We start from the raw sequence: 17463 nt of genomic DNA on the forward strand, positions 1-17463 counted from the left end.
GTTGGGAGTCAAGAGTACATGTGTTGGTTGGGCAGATGTTGTATGTTTCCGCAAAGAAAATACTTGCCTTCCAAATAGCTCTGATCACTTTGTTTATTTAGCCAGCTCCCTGAGCTTGAACTTTCAAGGGCACGCACACGCCATTGTAATGCTATTAAAGGTATATTAGATAACTAGATAATCTATTGTGTTTTTCTTTGGCAGCAGCTCTGATGGGGGGCGAGGGGGCAGTGATTAACCCAGGTTTTTAGGTCTAGCTTGACAGTGCATCTGTCACTTGACATTTTAATCGTCACCACAATCATTCTACAATTGCTCCAACACAAATAAAGATCCATTCTCATGCTATCTACTTGTAATGCATCACATTATCTTACAGCATTCCTTTAAAGCCAGACCTATTGGCATTGCCAATGTTTGTTTAGTATTGCTATTATTATGAGTAGTAGTAGTAGTGTTAATAGTAATGATGGTATTACAGTGACAATCTTCTAGCTCCATATATAAGCCATCATAAATACTAGTGGACATCTTTGTTCCTCTGCTAGTTTATAACCTGTTAAAATGTATTTACCACAAAATTTAACATCATCAAAATAAATTGTGGTATGTGACGTTCAGCTGGCACACAGTACTGCTCAAGTATGCCCAGATGTTGCTTACAGTAAGATGCTCCGTATGCCAGACTGCCAGGGACCATCTTCCGGCATGCCCATGCTGCTTCATATGGCAAGCCTGTCTGAGGTAAATGATATATCCATTTTTTGTAAAACACCAATTGCGATTGACATGCACAGCTCTAATTGATACTTCTACCTGCATATTCCTCCCTTATGAACTACCCCAGGTGCCAACCGAAATTTGAAAAGTTTGCAGTAGCTTTGCTGTTTAACAACTGGTTGCATGGCTCCAAGTCAGCTCTGGCACCTCCCGGATGTGACATCATGGAGCCTCTCATGGTGACTCTGGCACTGTGATATCAGTTCCTTTTCCTTTCAGAATGAATCTAATGTGCTGTCTAGTTTGAAGATTGGCTTCTGGTTGCCCAAAATCACTCGTCAGGATTGTCTTCATCCTACCATCGTCACCCTGTGTGAGTTTGAGGCGAAACAGTCCAGATGCCGGTCTTAGTACAGTACCTAAGGCAGTGGTGAATCCTTGTTATGGTCACACTCTGTTGGCCCCTTCATGCCAAACATATTAAGAGGGGCATCTTTCTCAACCCATACCAACGGACCACGCACGTAACCTGGGCTTCATCCTGGACTCCTCCCTCTCGATGACCAGACAAGTCAACACCGTCTCATCATCATGCTTCAACATCCTACGCATGCTCAAAAAAATATTCAGTTGGATCCCCACCGAAACAAGAAAAACGGTCACCCACGCACTGGTCACAAACCGACTGGATTATGGAAACACCCTTTACGCCGGAACCACAGCCAAACTACAGAAAAAACTCCAACGCATCCAAAACGCCTCAGCCAGACTCATACTAGACATCCCCCGCCAAGCTCACATTTCCGGTCACCTGAAAGACCTCCAATGGCTCCCCGTCAACAAGAGGATAACGTTCCGACTCCTCACCCACGCACACAAAGCCCTCTACGAGCTAGGACCCGAATGCCTCAACACGCGCCTGTCTTTTTAAACCCCCACCGCCAACTACGATCGTCCAATAAAGCCCTCGCCGCAATTCCGCGCATCCATAGATCCATCATGGGGGGAAGATCCTTCTCCTACTTAGCGGCCAACACCTGGAATTCTCTCCCCACCCACCTCCGCCTTACACAGAACCACCTCTCCTTCAGAAAGCAACTTAAAACTTGGATATTCGATAAGTAAAGTACCCCCCCTCCCACAAGTGCCTTAAGACCCTCTGGGTGAGTAGTGCGCTATGCAAATTTTGAACTTGAACTTGAATAGGACAGACCGTTTGTTCAGGATGACCCTGACTTCGCCATCGCCTTTGCGCTTGCCTCCTGTCTTGTTAGGCAGCAGCCTGCCAAATGTGCCTGACCCTGATCATGTGCCGTGCCTAGTACTGCCGGACGCATTCAAGTTTGACCAAAGTTTTTGGGCTGCACCTCGTGATCTGTCTTAAGGTGCTTTTCCTTCTCAACACCAAGGTCCCTAGTGCTGGACTCACTCTTCTAGGACCTCTGCTTCCTCCATTATGGCTTCGGGGAAACTGTGTGAGGAGGTAGGGACTGTTCTGCACCTCCTTTTTCCTATCGTCTTAAGGTGGTTTCTTTCATGCCTAAATACTGTCAGGACATTGGGCTTGAGACTTCTTTTGATTTTGAATGGGTCCCAGATTATACCCTTAAAATACGTTAAAAAAAATTTGATGATGTGTAAAGCTAAGGAGGTTTTGCATTTTTCAAAACCCTTGAGGGAGTTTAAAGTTAATTTCTAGATTCTCAAGTCTGGTACTTCTGAACCAGAGCTTTTGCTGCATTTCAATGAGGATCCAATTAAATCTATGCAGTTTGTGTGGAATAGAGCAGTTCCCGTCAAGGCGGTCAGTGGTCAAGTTGCATGCTGTCATCACCTGGCTCCTAATGACCATGCTTCTCTGTGACCTTAGGTCCAACATCTTCTTTGGCAACAATTGCCACCGCTTATTCTTTTTTATTCACCACTGTGTTGGATATCTCCCAGACGTTGCTTGATATTTTGGGGATTAAACTTTTCTTGTCATAAGGGATGGCCTCCATTCTTGTAAGGCTGTATGCTTGCTTTCTCTGCTACTCCTACGCTGATCTGGCACAAATTATGGACTTGATTCTTCCTGATTATGAGAGCTGTGACTTTGCAAAAGTGATTCATGATGGTTTTTGAGCTGCCAAACAACTCCGTAGATCTGGCATTGTCATGCAGACTCTTTGCCCAGTCCCATGGGCTGCTCTGTATCTCTTCACCACTGTACTAGGTTTGATGCCATTGTTGCTGTGAGGGCTAGTTTACTGAATGTACCCTTCAAAGGCTCCCAGCTGTTCAGTGCAGTAGTTGAGCATGTACTGCAGGGGGATAGACATGGGCATATTCCTTGCTGGTCTATATCACTGACTGTTCCTATGCTCAGGTCATGGATGATAGACATGCCCCAGGTTGTTTAAAGCTAGGCCTAGGTCGTATAAGAGATGTACTTCTGTTGTCATATATCCCCTAGTGCAGATGAGGAGTTTCATATGTTGGGGGGAGGAGGGGGATGTCTGAAATGGCTTCAGAGTCTCTTCTGCAAGCATTAATTTTCTCTGGCCCCCTTGCATCAGCACTCGTGTGTGGCATGGGGATGAAGAACATTCTTTCTGGTGTTCACAACACTGTGCTCAGTGACCTTGTTCTTCACTTTCTTTGGAGACATTTACTACTTCAGATAGGAGTTCCTGCAATAGGTCGATCATGCTTGGCTTGGCTATTTTTAAGGTTGTTCTCTTACCAGAAGGTTCTGTTACGCCTGGTATCTAATGTTTTCTGTAGTTCAATCAATCATCAATCAATCATGGAATTTGTAAAGCGCACTACTTACCCGCAAGCGTTTCAAGGCGCTGGGGGGCAGGGGGGTGGAGCAGCAGCTAGTGGTCGAAGAGCCAGGTCTTGAGCAGTCTTCTGAAGGCCGGGAGGTCTGCGGTCTGTCGTAGGTGGAGAGGGAGGGCGTTCCAGGTCCTGGCGGCACGGTGGGAGAAGGATCTGCCCCCGAAAGTGGTTCTGTGGATGCGCGGGACGGCGGCCAGGGACAGGTCGGCTGAGCGGAGATTCCTGTTGGGTGCGTAGAAGGAGAGTCTGTTGTTGAGATGGGCCGGTCTTGTGGAGTGCTTTGTGTGCATGGATCATGAGTTTGAATGTGATTCTTTTGTCAACGGGGAGCCAGGGCAGGTCTCTCAGGTGCGGGGTGATGTGGTCCAGGCGTGGGACGTCTAGGATCAGGCGTGCGGAGGCGTTCTGGATTCTTTGGAGTCTGTTGATGAGTTTGGACGGGGCTCCGGGGTAGAGGGCGTTTCCGTAGTCGAGTCGGCTGCTGACGAGGGCGTGGGTGACGTTTTTTTGTGTGTCCACCGGGATCCATCTGTAGATCTTGCGGAGCATACGGAGGGTGTGGAAGCAGGAGGAGGAGACTGGGTTGACTTGGTTGGTCATACTGAGGTTAGAGAAGATGACTCCTAGGTTGCGTATGTGGTTGGTTGGTGCCGGGGGGGGATCCCAGTGAAACAGAGCGAGGGTTTTTAGGAGGTGGTGCACAGCTTAAAAGTAACGCTAGTAATCAACGTAAAAGGTGTCTATTGTGGCGAGGTGCAGGAAGGGCGAGGGGAAAAGCCCTATAACCCCCCAAAAAAGTACTAACAAAGTCAGTACTTAGAAATGTAACAAACACAATGCCCATGCACACTCAGAAAATAACATGAATAGAGTAATCTTGGTAGACAGTGTTTGTAGAGACAAAAGCTGGTAAACAACACAAGTAAATGGTATGTAACACGTAGGATCCAGCATTGGTGTTGTGTCTTTTATTGTTCTGATTTGGAAAGACCAGCCCGTGTTTCATCGTGTATGGCACAGTCTGCCTAGGACTCTTCAGGGCTGTACCGAAACAGGTACAAATTGAGAGGTCGCTCTATCAGTGATACTTCCGACCCGACAGGGCCCAGGACCAGTAGAAACGGACGTAACGTCTGTGTGTGGAGACTCGCAAGCCGAAATCGAGTAGGTATATAACTCGAGTCCTCCAAAAGGACAAAAAAGAAACGTGGTAATCGGATTCAATTATTAAGAAGCACAACCACAACCTTGTGGGCTTATCCGGCGCACAGCAAGATTCCCTCTAGGACGGACCCGTCCTATCATTCGCTTTAACCTACAGAATCACAGAAGTCACGGACAATATACACGCCGTGCTTCTTAATAATTGAATCAGATTACCACGTTTCTTTTTTGTTTGCTGGATCCTATGTGTTACATACCATTCTGCCTAGGACTCTTCAGGGCTGTACCGAAACAGGTACAAATTGAGAGGTCGCTCTATCAGTGATACTTCCGACCCGACAGGGCCCAGGACCAGTAGAAACGGACGTAACGTCTGTGTGTGGAGACTCTCAAGCGGAAATCGAGTAGGTATATAACTCGAGTCCTCCAAAAGGACAAAAAAGAAACGTGGTAATCGGATTCAATTATTAAGAAGCACAACCACAACCTTGTGGGCTTATCCGGCGCACAGCAAGATTCCCTCTAGGACGGACCCGTCCTATCATTCGCTTTAACCTACAGAATCACAGAAGTCACGGACAATATACACGCCGTGCTTCTTAATAATTGAATCAGATTACCACGTTTCTTTTTTGTTTGCTGGATCCTATGTGTTACATACCATTTACTTGTGTTGTTTACCAGCTTTTGTCTCTACAAACACTGTCTACCAAGATTACTCTATTCATGTTATTTTCTGAGTGTGCATGGGCGTTGTGTTTATTACATGTCTAAGTACTGACTTTGTTAGGATCCCTGTGAAGATGGTCACCAGGAATCATCCCACGCTGAGGGGTTAGGCCCAAGGATAAGGATCTCTGTGTTGTCCGTGTTCAGCTTGAGCAGGCTTGTCTCCATCCAGTCGGCGACGTCCTTCATACCCTGGTGCAGGTTGGATTTGGCAGTGAGGGGGTCCTTGGTGAGGGAGAGGATCAGCTGGGTGTCGTCGGCGTAGGAGATTATGTTGAGGTCATGTAGTCTGGCGATGCGAGCGAGGGGAGTCATGTAGACGTTGAACAGTGTCGGACTGAGGGAGGATCCCTGCGGGACGCCGCAGATGGTTTTGGTGGTTCCGTATTGGAATGGGGGGAGGCGGACTCTCTGGGTTCTGTCGGAGACGAAGGAGGTGGTCCAATCCAGGGCCTTGTCTTGGATCCCTGCGTCGTAGAGGCGTGTGGGTAGTGTGTGTTGGCAAACGGTATCGAAGGCGGCGGAGAGGTCCAGGAGGATGAGGGCTGCTGCCTGGCCGTTGTCGAGTAGGAGTCTGATGTTGTCTGTGGCGGCGATGAGGGCGGTCTCGGTGGTGTGGTGGTTGTGGAAACCTGACTGGGAGTTGTCCAGGATGCTGTTGTCTTACAGGTAGCGGGTGAGCTGGGTGTTGACGATCTTTTCGATGACTTTCGCTGGGAACGGAAGCAGGGAGATGGGCCGGAAGTTCTTCAGGTCACTTGGGTCTGCCTTGGGTTTCTTTAGTAGGGCGTTGATCTCGGCGTGTTTCCAGCTTTCAGGGAAGGTAGAGGTTTTGAAGGAGAGGTTGATGATGTTCCGCAGGTGGGGTGCGATGAGTCTGTCGGCTTTGTTGACGATGTGGTGGGGAAGAGGATCAGACGGGGAGCCTGAGTGGATGGTGCTCATGGTCTTGATTATGTCTTTGTTGCACACGTTGGTCCATGTGGTCAGGGGGTCGTGGTTGGTGGGGTTTGGGGTATTCGTCGTGGCAGGGTCCGTAGGGTTCAACCGGGGGTTAAAGCTGTTGTGGATGTGAGTGATCTTGCGGTGGAAGAAGGCGGCGAGGGTGTCTCACAGGGCTTGTGATGGCGGGATGACGTTGGTGCCAGAGTTAGGATTGGAGAGTTCTTTCACGATGTTGAAGAGCTCTTTGTTGTTGTGGGAGTTGTTGTCGAGGCAATCTTTGAACAAGGCTCTTTTGGTGGTCCTGATGAGGTGGTGATGGGTGACTGGTTAAGTGAGGTGTGCAGTTGTTTTGACTATGGTCTGTCTTTTATTAAGGGTTCATGCAGGCCACTAAATCCCAACTTTTGGGTGCACTTGTAGGGAGTGGTTGTTTTGGTTCTGCTACTAGTTGTTGGTTTGTGATGGTTTTACAAGCTCTGCCAATATGTTATCCAACTTGAACCTTCAGCCTCTGCTGGAAGGATGAGGGTATTTCTCCTTGCATAGTTTTCATGGTGGATGCACAGGTTTCCTTTTGTGACCCTTGCTTTCTTATCTATAGTCATACTTTATGTTTGGACATTTGTTTGGCTGATGCTTCTTTTTCCTTTTGTCCTAGGATAGTTGAACCATTCTTGTGTTACTAATGGCTGCAGTCATCAGTTAGCGTGACAAGGCACCCTCCTAGTGTTAAACTGTACCTGTAGGTGGTATTGTGTTTTGATGACTTACTTTGCCATTTCCTCATTTAGATTCAGAAGGTTTGAGGCATGGATCATTATGCTTTCCTTTTGTTTGGCTAACTTTTGATTCATTTTCTAACATCAACTGTTTGTTTTGGGATGTGCCACTCAGGTTAAGTTTCAGCCTTGTTTGTTGCTACTGCTGTTTGGGTTTCTACCAATCTATTGTATGTCTACTGGTGTCTATCTGGAACTACTTCTTATCTGCCAGTACTGAGGGTTGGTTGGTTCGCCTTCCTGTTTTCTCTCTTCAGCCATGCCTAGAGTGGGTACAGTTAGAAGTGACCATTTGAAGAAATAGTAATAATCTTCCTCTACATGTTTATGTCCCATATATGGCTTCATGACATTACGTTAAGTGGTGGTGGTGGATTGTGCTAGTGGAGGTTTGACAGTATCTGGTCTGCCTGGAATCTCTTGACATTGGAGTAAATTGTTAAATACCATCCAGACCAGACCAGACAGATAATGAAATAACGTTTCACTGCACACAGTGGTGTGGTGGGCAAAGGCACTGTGTGGCTACTCCTGCCATCCTGGGACTCCACTTGGGAAATCCATTTTTCTTTACTTCAGAGTTTATGTACTTAACAATACCTAAGGAATATGCCTCCTCTCTGAGAACAACATAAATAAATAATTTAGCTCTTGTCTGTTTTTCTGTCTCTATAGTGGACACTTTTGAGTACTCTTGAGCTAAGCAGCAAGGTTACGACTTTTGCAATGAGGCACCATCCTTAAGGTGTGCTCATGCGGAGGTCCAGAATACCAACAGAAATTGGCCACATGCTCACCCCCAGCCAGAAGCTCCCACTCATCATCAGCCCACTTTATCCGTCAACAATCAGCAAGAGATGAAACATGGCGCACAAGGCTTCAGATTGTAGAACCTCCCCATTCTTGAGATTTGAACCCAGTCATTTACAATTGAGGAAACTCTGGAAGGCAGAACTATGCAGACTTGTTTTCTAACTGAACACATCATAGACCAAGGGTTCTAATCCAAGAACATCAGACATGGGATCCACCCTTCATACTGGACTTCAGGCTCCGTTGCACAGTGTCAGCTGTACAGTATCTGAAAAGTAAGTCATAGCATTATATAAACCTCACAATATAAGAATTAGCACATAGTTGCATTTACTTCTCAGGGTAAAAACTGATTTTAAAAGTTCTAAGAAATTGGGTTATTGGTTGAGGGGGCGATAACCCTACTCGGGCAACAACAACAATCCTTGTCAGAATAAATCACAGAAGTCACTAAATAAACACGTGCATAGTACTTCTAGTAGCTTGGCCCAAAAGCAGTCCGACTTAACTTAGAGGCATGTGTTAAGTATTTATGCAGCACACAAACCGTAATCAAGTGAAAAGACAACACAAGAAAAATCCCAAACCAATTTAGAAATATAGAGTACGTTTTAATAGATCAAATGAGACCAAAATGTCAAAAATCCAATTGGTAGCATCAGAGACAAGCAATTTCAAGGATTTAGGTACGGTAGCAACTAAAAGTACAAAGCACCAGTCGCAGTCTTCTGGTAGTGCTAGACAGGGGGAAGCCACAAGTTTAGGGCAATCACGATGGAGATGGAGCACGTACAGGATTCAGGGACCAGTTTAGTCCCTCTGAAAAAGGTATCTTGTCAGCGCGAAGAGTCCAGAACTTCAGAATTTCTCCTTTTCTTGTAGAGTAGTGCAAATGATGCCAGTGTCTAGGACCCGTGGAGGCCCCTCTTGGTGACCAGAGACTTACTCTAGCACAGGCTAGCTGGCCTTAGGCAGGTCCAGTTCCAACAGAGCAGTTGCAGGGAGGCCTCTGAAGCTTTTTGCGTCTCTGTAGCTCAGGAGGTCAGCCAACTGACCCATTGAGTCACTTATGTAGGTGACGATGAAGGGAGCAGGTCCAGTGTTCCTTTTAAGAGAGCAGGGCAGGCCTCAAGCAGAAGGACAGTTTACTAGGGAACAAAGGTAAGCCTCAAGCAGCAGGGCAGTCCTCTGGGGAACAAGACAGGCTTCAAGTTGCAGGCGCAGGGAACGGTACCGCCCCCAACTAGTCTGGCTAGACGGCCTGTCCTGCCAACACATAGTCCCCTTTTCAATGCCTGGGCACAATACACCTTCTTAATGAGGAAACCAAATAACAGGCCCAGACAGCTGGAAACTCCTAGAAGGCATCAGAAACGTTTGAGCAGGAAAAGGCCAATATTCTAAAAGTGCCATTTTCAAAATTGTAATCTAAAATCCACCTTCCCCATAAAGAGGATTTTACATTACAATTCATTTGAGTCCAAACATGATATTTCTACCTGCTCTCAATCAAAATTTAGCAACTATTAAATGCAACAAAAAAGAAGTTTAGCCTGGCGTGAGGTTTATTTTGCCAGGTTTAAAACTGCACTACAGGCTCCAGTGGCAGGCCAAGACTACGTTAGTGGGTGGTATATTGTGTGCTGCAGGGCAACTAGTAGCATTTAATTTACATGGTTTGGGTACCTGTAGTACCATATACTAGGGACATATGAGTAAATTAAGTGTGCCGATCCAATGTAATCCAATTTTACCATGTTTTAGGAAGAGAACACAAGCACTTTAGCCATGGTTAGCAGTGGTAAAGTCTTAATGGCAAAAACACTAATTGAGAAAACAGTAGGGATGAAGGCAAAATATTTGGGGGTGATCCTGAGGAGAGGGCCATGTCCAACAAAAGTAATTGGTGCCCTAGATGTGGCAGTTAGGCTACGTTGACCATACGTTGTATAAGAGACAATTTTTCCAAAGACTAACATCATAGATGTACGTCTCTTCTCCTGATTTGTTTGTTAGGATACACATTTCGAACATGGCAGAAGGAAACCACATGTGTGGCAGGGTGAGCAGAGGGAATTAAAGTAAGAACTTTTATTTGCTCTGCCGATCTTAAGACTTGGGGCATAGACATTATTCAGTGGGAGGTTATTTGGCCTGTAGAGTCTGTTTCCTCAGCTCTTGCACTAAATTCTAGCAACCTTTTGAAAGTTTGCTTGGACTGAGTGGAGAATGATGCAGGGCAGGGAGGTCTGTATCTTGAAGGGAAGGGATGTGCTTGCTCCATCTTCCAGACACATTTTGGGAGCTCGTTCGAATGCTATTCTATACAGTACCTGATTTGCAGAGAAATTGTGAAAAGTCATGGCAAGAAGAGGTTCTGCCATAAATGTAACATACCAATAATGTATTCAAATAAATGTTTGAATTTTAATTTAAAAAAATGAAACAAATGTGTTTATATAATTAAAACTGTTTGCATACTAATAATACAACAAGCATTGTCAAAGATAGTAGATCTCACTTTTGGTTCCAAATGGCTTTGTCAATACTGTAGGAAAGTAGGATCTGCTTCTTATGGTTACCCTCACCTCACTTTTTGCTTTTTGCACCCACTGTTTTCACTAGTCTTGCTGGGAGCCTGCTATTCAGGACCCCAGCCTATCTGCTTTCTCCCTTAAATTGCAATACATGTACTAGATAGATCTCCAGATTGGATACTGCGGTACCCTCATAAGTCCCAAGTATATGGTACACCAGATACCAAGGGCATAGATACCCCAGAGGCCGCCCATGGGCTGAAACCTGTATTATGCCACCCATAAGAGGCCAAGCAAAATGGAACCTCAGGTCTGCTACTGCAGCCTGTGTAAGCTGGTGCTTGCACCACTTACTTTAGATATAGGTTCACTATATCTATATATATCACTACACTTAAAACCTTATAAGTCACCCCTATAGCAGGCCTGATCAATCCTGAAGGCAGAGTGATGGGTTTTACGTGAGAGGGTGCTCCTGCATGAGCAAGGCCCCTCTGCAGTCTTCGGAGACCATTCTCCCGGGCTGTGTGTGATACTACCAGACATATAGGTAGAGGTGCATTATAACTCGCGGTAAATACTATCTCGAAAACGACTGCAACGAAGTATGTCGTGTTTGGTGTCAAACACCTTGGAATCATACCTCCACACCAGCAACTGGTGTCTGAGGTATGATTCCTCCCCTCAGAACCGAGGTTCTGGGGGTACCTAAGTCTACCGGTACCAACTATCTCGAGCCTTACAGCACAAAAAGGATACTGCCAGCCACAGACGCGAGTCTGTCCTTCTGTTGCTGAGCCAAGCTCGAACAGGGGAAGGCAGCACAATAGGCATCCTGTCACAGGGAGATGTTACCACCTCCTAGACAGGATTTAGTGTATTGGGGCTGGGAGGGTGCACTGCCTCAATGCCAGAAAGTCTGCATGTAGGCCACATTTGTTGTCCTTGTGCATAGTCCAGTTCAAAACCAGTCCTGGGGGCCATTTGCATTTGCTCTGGTGCGAAAATGGACAAAGGACATGGGAGTAGCCTTCCCTCTGTCCTGACTCTCCCATAGGAGTGTCCCTTAAATCTGTCCAACCCTCACCCGTGGGTATGAAATAGGATACCTGGCTACAGGACATTAGATTTCACGTGGACAAGATTCTAAAAGAAGAATCCACTATGCTTGGACTACGTCTGGACACCGCTGGACCTCGCTGAACCTCCCCTGGGCTCGACTTCGTCTCCCTGGCCGTCTGAAGCTGCTCCAGTGTCCGAGAGCCATACAGGCTCCGTGCAGGACCCTGTGGACACTCAATGCATCCAAAGCATCTCCCTTGGAATGAGGAGGAACCTCAAAGCATTTGACTGGTCAGCTTATTCCGTGCTCCTACGTACTCCGACGATCCCAGCAGCACCGGAGGTGGTTGCCTGAAGGTCTCCGAGGTCGATCTACCCTCTCACCAAGTTTAAGGCTAGTATACCTGTACCTCTGTGCACCGTGTATATTTGCAGCAGCACAGCCTGATTGTGTGTAACAATTCTGTGCATTGGGCTATCTGTAGCCCTGACCCCAGTGCACCTTTCCTGAGAAGGACTCCGGCATCCTCGCACTCTGTGCCCTGCTAGCTGCTCTCCTGAGAAACCACCTTAGGTTCCCTCGCGATTCTTGTGCCTCTGGCCTGTGGGTCCACTTGAGGGTCAGCTTTGCTTTTCTTGGGCTCCCCTGGTTGCTCAAGGCCTGCCTTGACTCCCCTTGCTGTGGTGAGCATCCTGATCCTTGCTGGACCGAACCAACACCGATCCTCACTTTCTTCATTGGTTGCCGCTGCCAAGGCTTGTTGGTGCTCCTGCCGGACACCGACCCCTCAATCAATCAATCAATCAATTAGGGGGTTATATCGCTCACTACTCACCCGTGATGGACTCAAAGCGCTGGTGAGGGGGTAGCGGCTCTGGGGCAGTCGATGAGCCAGGTCTTGAGGTCCTTCCTGAACGTGTGCAGGGTCGGGGAGTGTCTGATGTTCACAGGAAGCTTGTTCCAGGTCCTGGCTGCGATGTAGGAGAAAGCTCTCCCCCGGTTCTGTGTCTGTGGATGCGGGGGGCTCTGCCAGGGCGAGGTCGGCAGAGCGGAGGTTCCTCTTGCGTACGTGGAAGGATACTCTCTCATTGAGGTATTTGGGTCCGATGTTGTTGAGGGATTTGTAGGCGTAGGTGAGGAGTTTGAAGGTGACCCTCTTCTCGACTGGAAGCCAGTGGAGGCCTCGTAGGTGTTGGGGCATATGTTCGTGCCGCGGTGTCCCGAGGATGAGTCTGGCTACGGCGTTCTGGATGGTTTGGAGATTGTGTAGGAGGGTTATGTTGATTCTGGCGTAGAGGGTGTTGCCGTAGTACAGTCTGCTGGTTATAAGGGCGTGGGTGACGGTCCTTCTGCACTCGGGTGGGGGGGTCCATTTAAAGGTCTTACAGAGGATGCGAAGGCAGTTGAAACTAGTTGAGGTGACAGCGTTAATCTGGGGGTTCATGGAGAGGGAGGAGTCAAGGGTGATGCTGAGGTTCCGTGCGTGGTCTGTATGGATTGGTGGACCAGGCGGAGGTGCAGGGTCTGAGGATGAGGATCTCGGTCTTCTCTGAGTTGAGCTTCAAGTAGCTGTCTTTCATCCAGGCTGCCACGTTTTTCATTCCTTCCTGGAAGCAGAGTCTGGTGTCTTCGGGATTCTTCACGAGTGAGAGGATGAGCTGGGTGTCGTCGGCGTAGGATACAATACTGAGCCCATGCTGTCTGACGATGGCGGCGAGGGGGGGCATGTAGATGTTGAAGAGTGTGGGGCTAAAAGAAGATACCTGGAGTTCTCCGCAGTTGATTTCCGTGGGTTCGGAGAGGAAGGGAGGGAGTTGAATCCTCTGGGTTCTGCCGGAGAGGAAGGATGGGATCCAGTCGAGGGCGGCTCCTTATACCCCAGCGTCCTGAAGTCTGGCAGCGAGCATGCAATGTGAAATGGTGTCCAAGGCTGCGGAGAGGTCTAGAAGCATGAGGGCTGCCGTGTGTACCTGGTCTAGTAAAATGCGGATGTCGTCAGTGGCGGCGTGGAGGGCAGTCTCGGTTCTGTGGTTGTTGAAGAATCCAGACTGGGAGGTGTTTAGGATGGAGTTCTCTTCAATGAAGGCAGTCAGCTAGGCTTTTACGAGTCTCTCCATGACTTTGGCCGCAAAGGGGAGGAGAGAGATGGGCCGGTAGTTTTTCAGGTCCGTAGGGTCGACTGTTGGTTTCTTGAAGAGGGGTTTCACCCCCCCCGTTTCCAGTCGTCTGGGCAAATGCTGCCTCTGAGGGAGGCGTTGATGGTACGTCCTAGTTCGGGTGCGATGGTGGCGGCAGCCCTGTTGAAAATGTGCATGTTGGTGCTCTTGAGTGTGTTTTCTTCATGGTCGCGGTGACAAGTTCGATGGCAGCAGGATCCCAGGACATGATGGTAGGCTTATCGCGGCGGCGGGCGGGAGGGTGGTGTCCGGTACTGTTTCGCTGAAGTTGTCACAGAGGACCCCTCAGCACTCTACATCCTTCATGAGACAGCTCGAATCCGGTTCCTGGTCGTCCAAGACATCTCGAGGTCCGGGCAACTGAAGAGTCAAGACCACCGCCAACACATCTGAGGCGCCCGACATCGGTGGGCATTTGTCTACCAAGCCCCTGGTCACTCCAAAGTGACTCAGACACTTTCCCCTCTGCTTTCAGGTTATTCTCACCTAGATTCCACCTTTGGATTCCACCGGACACTTTTCATCCTTCCAGCAGCAGCATTTCTTTGTCAGCGCCCATTGAGAACGACAAGGGTTTCAGACGCCACTTCGGGCCTATGCACCCGGCTCCTCTGCGATACGTAAGTCTGGTACTAAGGTATCCATGGGTGGGTTGGCTCTCCAACCTCTTAAGTTCCAAGTGATGACCTTGTAATCTACTGGGAAGGGTCCGTAAACTCTAATTTTCCAAAATCGACTTCCCCATTGAATTATATGTAGCTCGCGGTCGTTTTCCCACACTGCACCCGTCCTCTGTGGGGTCCCTATCTACTCACCTTGGGTGGTTCCTTGCGGTCCCAGCAATTCTGCAACTTCTACACTAGGTCTAGTCTCCAGTCGTGGTTCTTATACCACTTAATTAGTATATGGTTTGGTCCCCCCCTGGAGCCCACTGTATTGTGCTACTTACGATTGATTCACTGCAGCTGTATTATTTGATTTGTGTTCCATCCTCGTGTAGAGGATACTAAAGACTGTTATATATAATAAATACATATTTGTATAACTACTGTGTGGTTTCCCTTTCATTTAACCAATACTATAAGGTTGAATTCTGGTAAAATCAGCTGCTTAACATTCCTTCAAGACTTAGCCTGACGGCTGCTCTCCATAGCTTCCACTAGGATAGCTTTCTATAAAGGTTATCTTTAACCTAATCACCATAAGGGTTGTTTGGACTAGCCCACTTTAATTAGTGGACAGCATATACCAGTCCAACTTCTCACAAATACAGTTTGGCGATGCTCTACAGGGTCAATAGAAAATCAGTAAGGTTAAATTGTCAGAGTGGACCTGGAGTGATGGATGGGAATGTGAGAGGTTGCAGGGGCTGCAAGAAGAAGTAAGCAAAAAACGAGTCAGGCAGGAGGGAATGAGCGGCTTGAAGTCCACGGGAAGGGGGGAGTAAGCTGAAAGTAGGAGAACTTGTTCACATGCAAATGTAGTTATGACAAAAAGCATTTCACACTGGATGTGCTTTGTGAGCTACTCACATCGCAGCCTCCTACCCATTCAGTGATCTATCGTAGACCTGCCTACATAGAAAAGCACATCTCCATGAATATATGAGCACACAAAGTCGAAAAGATTACAGAGCGCAGAGGGGGTAAAGGAGAAGTACACGACAAACATGAAGCTCATGAGGGCATTTGCCAGAACATATGGGGAGTGAAGAAAAGAGCTGAAAAACACATGCACACACATGAAGTACTTAATAACAAGTAAAAACAATATCCCTAAAAGTGAGCAGTGGCAGGAGAGAAGTCTGCTAATCAGAGAGATTTTAAAGAGGCTAAGCTCCAGAGGAGGGACATACATAAAATGGACAAGCTGGTACAAGGAAAGCGATTGAATAAGAAGCAAAGAAATGAATGACAATAAAGGCAACCAATGCCCTTTTATGTTCTTGATAAGATCACAATATATTTTTGCAACCAAATAGTTTGCGCTGATTAGTAAGCTAGGCCTAAAAATGAAATAGCAGTGATTTTTCAATGTATTGTGGATACGGTTAAGGGCTAGGTCAGCAGTTGGTAAGGTAACGGTTAGGTAAGAGTAGCGGTTAGGGTTAAGGACTTGGGTTATGGGTGGGTAAATGATTGGCTTAAGTTGATGGTTATTATATGAGATGAGGTTAGAGTGGTGGGAAAGAATGGGTGTAGGGTGAGGGATAGGAACAGAGTCAGGGTATGTTATGGATTGATTAGGGTTAGGATTTGTATAAGGGATAATGAGCAGTTAGAGTTGGGGTTGAAGTATGGGTTTGGGGTAATTGCCTTTTTCAGTGAATTAAATTTCGTAACATCTGCGCGTACAGTATACCTTTTTAATTGTAAACCTTGATTGTTGATCTAAATGTGTGTATTTTCTGTTTGTGTTTACACCTACCTGTATTTTTTTGTAGAGTGGAGATGGGCCCGCAGATTTGCAGGTAACTAAAGGCTGCTCTTCCTTTTGATCTCCTGCTTCTTTATTCTCTTTCATTTCCTAATGTTTCGGAATATTTGCAGTGAGCTGCATCTAAAAGTCTCTCTGTGTCTTGATATCATTCTTATATTATAAAGTGCTGCATGCCAGAGGCTCTCTGCTGTTAGTCAGGTGGACTCTTTTTTCCTTTTCTGTTATTTTCCTTGATTTTGCAATAGAGCACAGTAGAACATTCTTCGGGAGAGAACGGACAATCAGTCCTGCTGCTGGGGTCTGCAACCTGCTGTGATCTGTACCACTGCTGGGGTCTGTGGAACTTCTGGGATATGCTGCAGTCCATGCACTGCTGGGGTCTGCACTTGCGGCTGGGATTGGCAGCACTGCTGCAGCCTGCACTGATGATAGGGTCTGTAGCACTGCTGGGGACTGCACTGATGCTGGGACCTGAATTGATGCTGGAGTCTGTAGCACCTCTGATGTCTGCAGCGATAGTGGGTTTAGCAGCACTGCTGGATCCTGTAGCACTGCTAATGTCTATATGTCTGCTGGGGTTTGCAAAACTGCTAGATTCTGCAGTGCTGCTGGAGTCTGCTGTGCTCAGTGGTGTAGCTAGACCTACTACCACCTGCGGCACACCTAAGTTCGCCGCCCGCTAGAGGTAAGAACGGGTGGTGACGGCTAATGGACATCTTGTTCTCTGGGGCTGGTGTTCGACAGACAGGACTTGCTCACCTCTGCTGCCCCAAAAAGAGTGCTACCCGGGGCCCTGCTCCCAGATACGCCACTGACTGTGCTATTCGGATTTGCAGCCCTGCTGGGCTGTTGATTGCTGCTGAAGTCTTCACCGCTGTGTTATATTCTCAAGTTAGGTCCATGTAGCGAGGCAGCTTATTCCTTACATTGTCCTAGAAAATAACATTTCAGCAGTAAACTTTCGCACACATTTTTCATGCACAACAATGTTGTATTCGTTTCTCTGAAACTACTTTGTTTACACATCAAGCTTTGCACAACATTATCACGATGCCTTAAACATCGTGTACTAGGCCTCTTTACGCACTAGGTACAAAAGTCGTCATATTTTCATCCATGGCAACAGTGCTATCTACATCACAATCTAGCACGCACGTGGCGAAGGCTGCTTTTTATTATAAATAATAGGCATCCCGATAGAATGGTAGAGGAGACACTTCTGCTGACGCCGAAGGCCCGTGCATGCTGAGATATCACCATGCACCAGTCTGACA

General features: G+C 47.3%; 1 protein-coding gene across 2 annotated transcripts in view; it reads left to right on the forward strand.

Moving 5' to 3' along the window:
• Positions 1 to 17463, forward strand: part of LOC147717623 (E3 ubiquitin-protein ligase TRIM39-like) — a 210172-nt gene that overhangs the window by 152789 nt on the left and 39920 nt on the right. Inside the window, exon 6 of one of the 2 annotated variants that reach the window (XM_086924419.1) lies at positions 16194 to 16220. The exons of the other annotated variant lie outside the window; for it this stretch is intronic. Within the exon in view, the coding sequence (XP_086780545.1) occupies positions 16194 to 16220 (27 nt within the window). The remainder of the gene's footprint in view (positions 1 to 16193; positions 16221 to 17463) is intronic. 2 annotated transcript variants of the gene reach the window in all.

The sequence above is a fragment of the Lissotriton vulgaris genome, chromosome 5 (assembly GCF_964263255.1).
Source record: "Lissotriton vulgaris chromosome 5, aLisVul1.2, whole genome shotgun sequence".
Taxonomy (NCBI): domain Eukaryota; kingdom Metazoa; phylum Chordata; class Amphibia; order Caudata; family Salamandridae; genus Lissotriton; species Lissotriton vulgaris.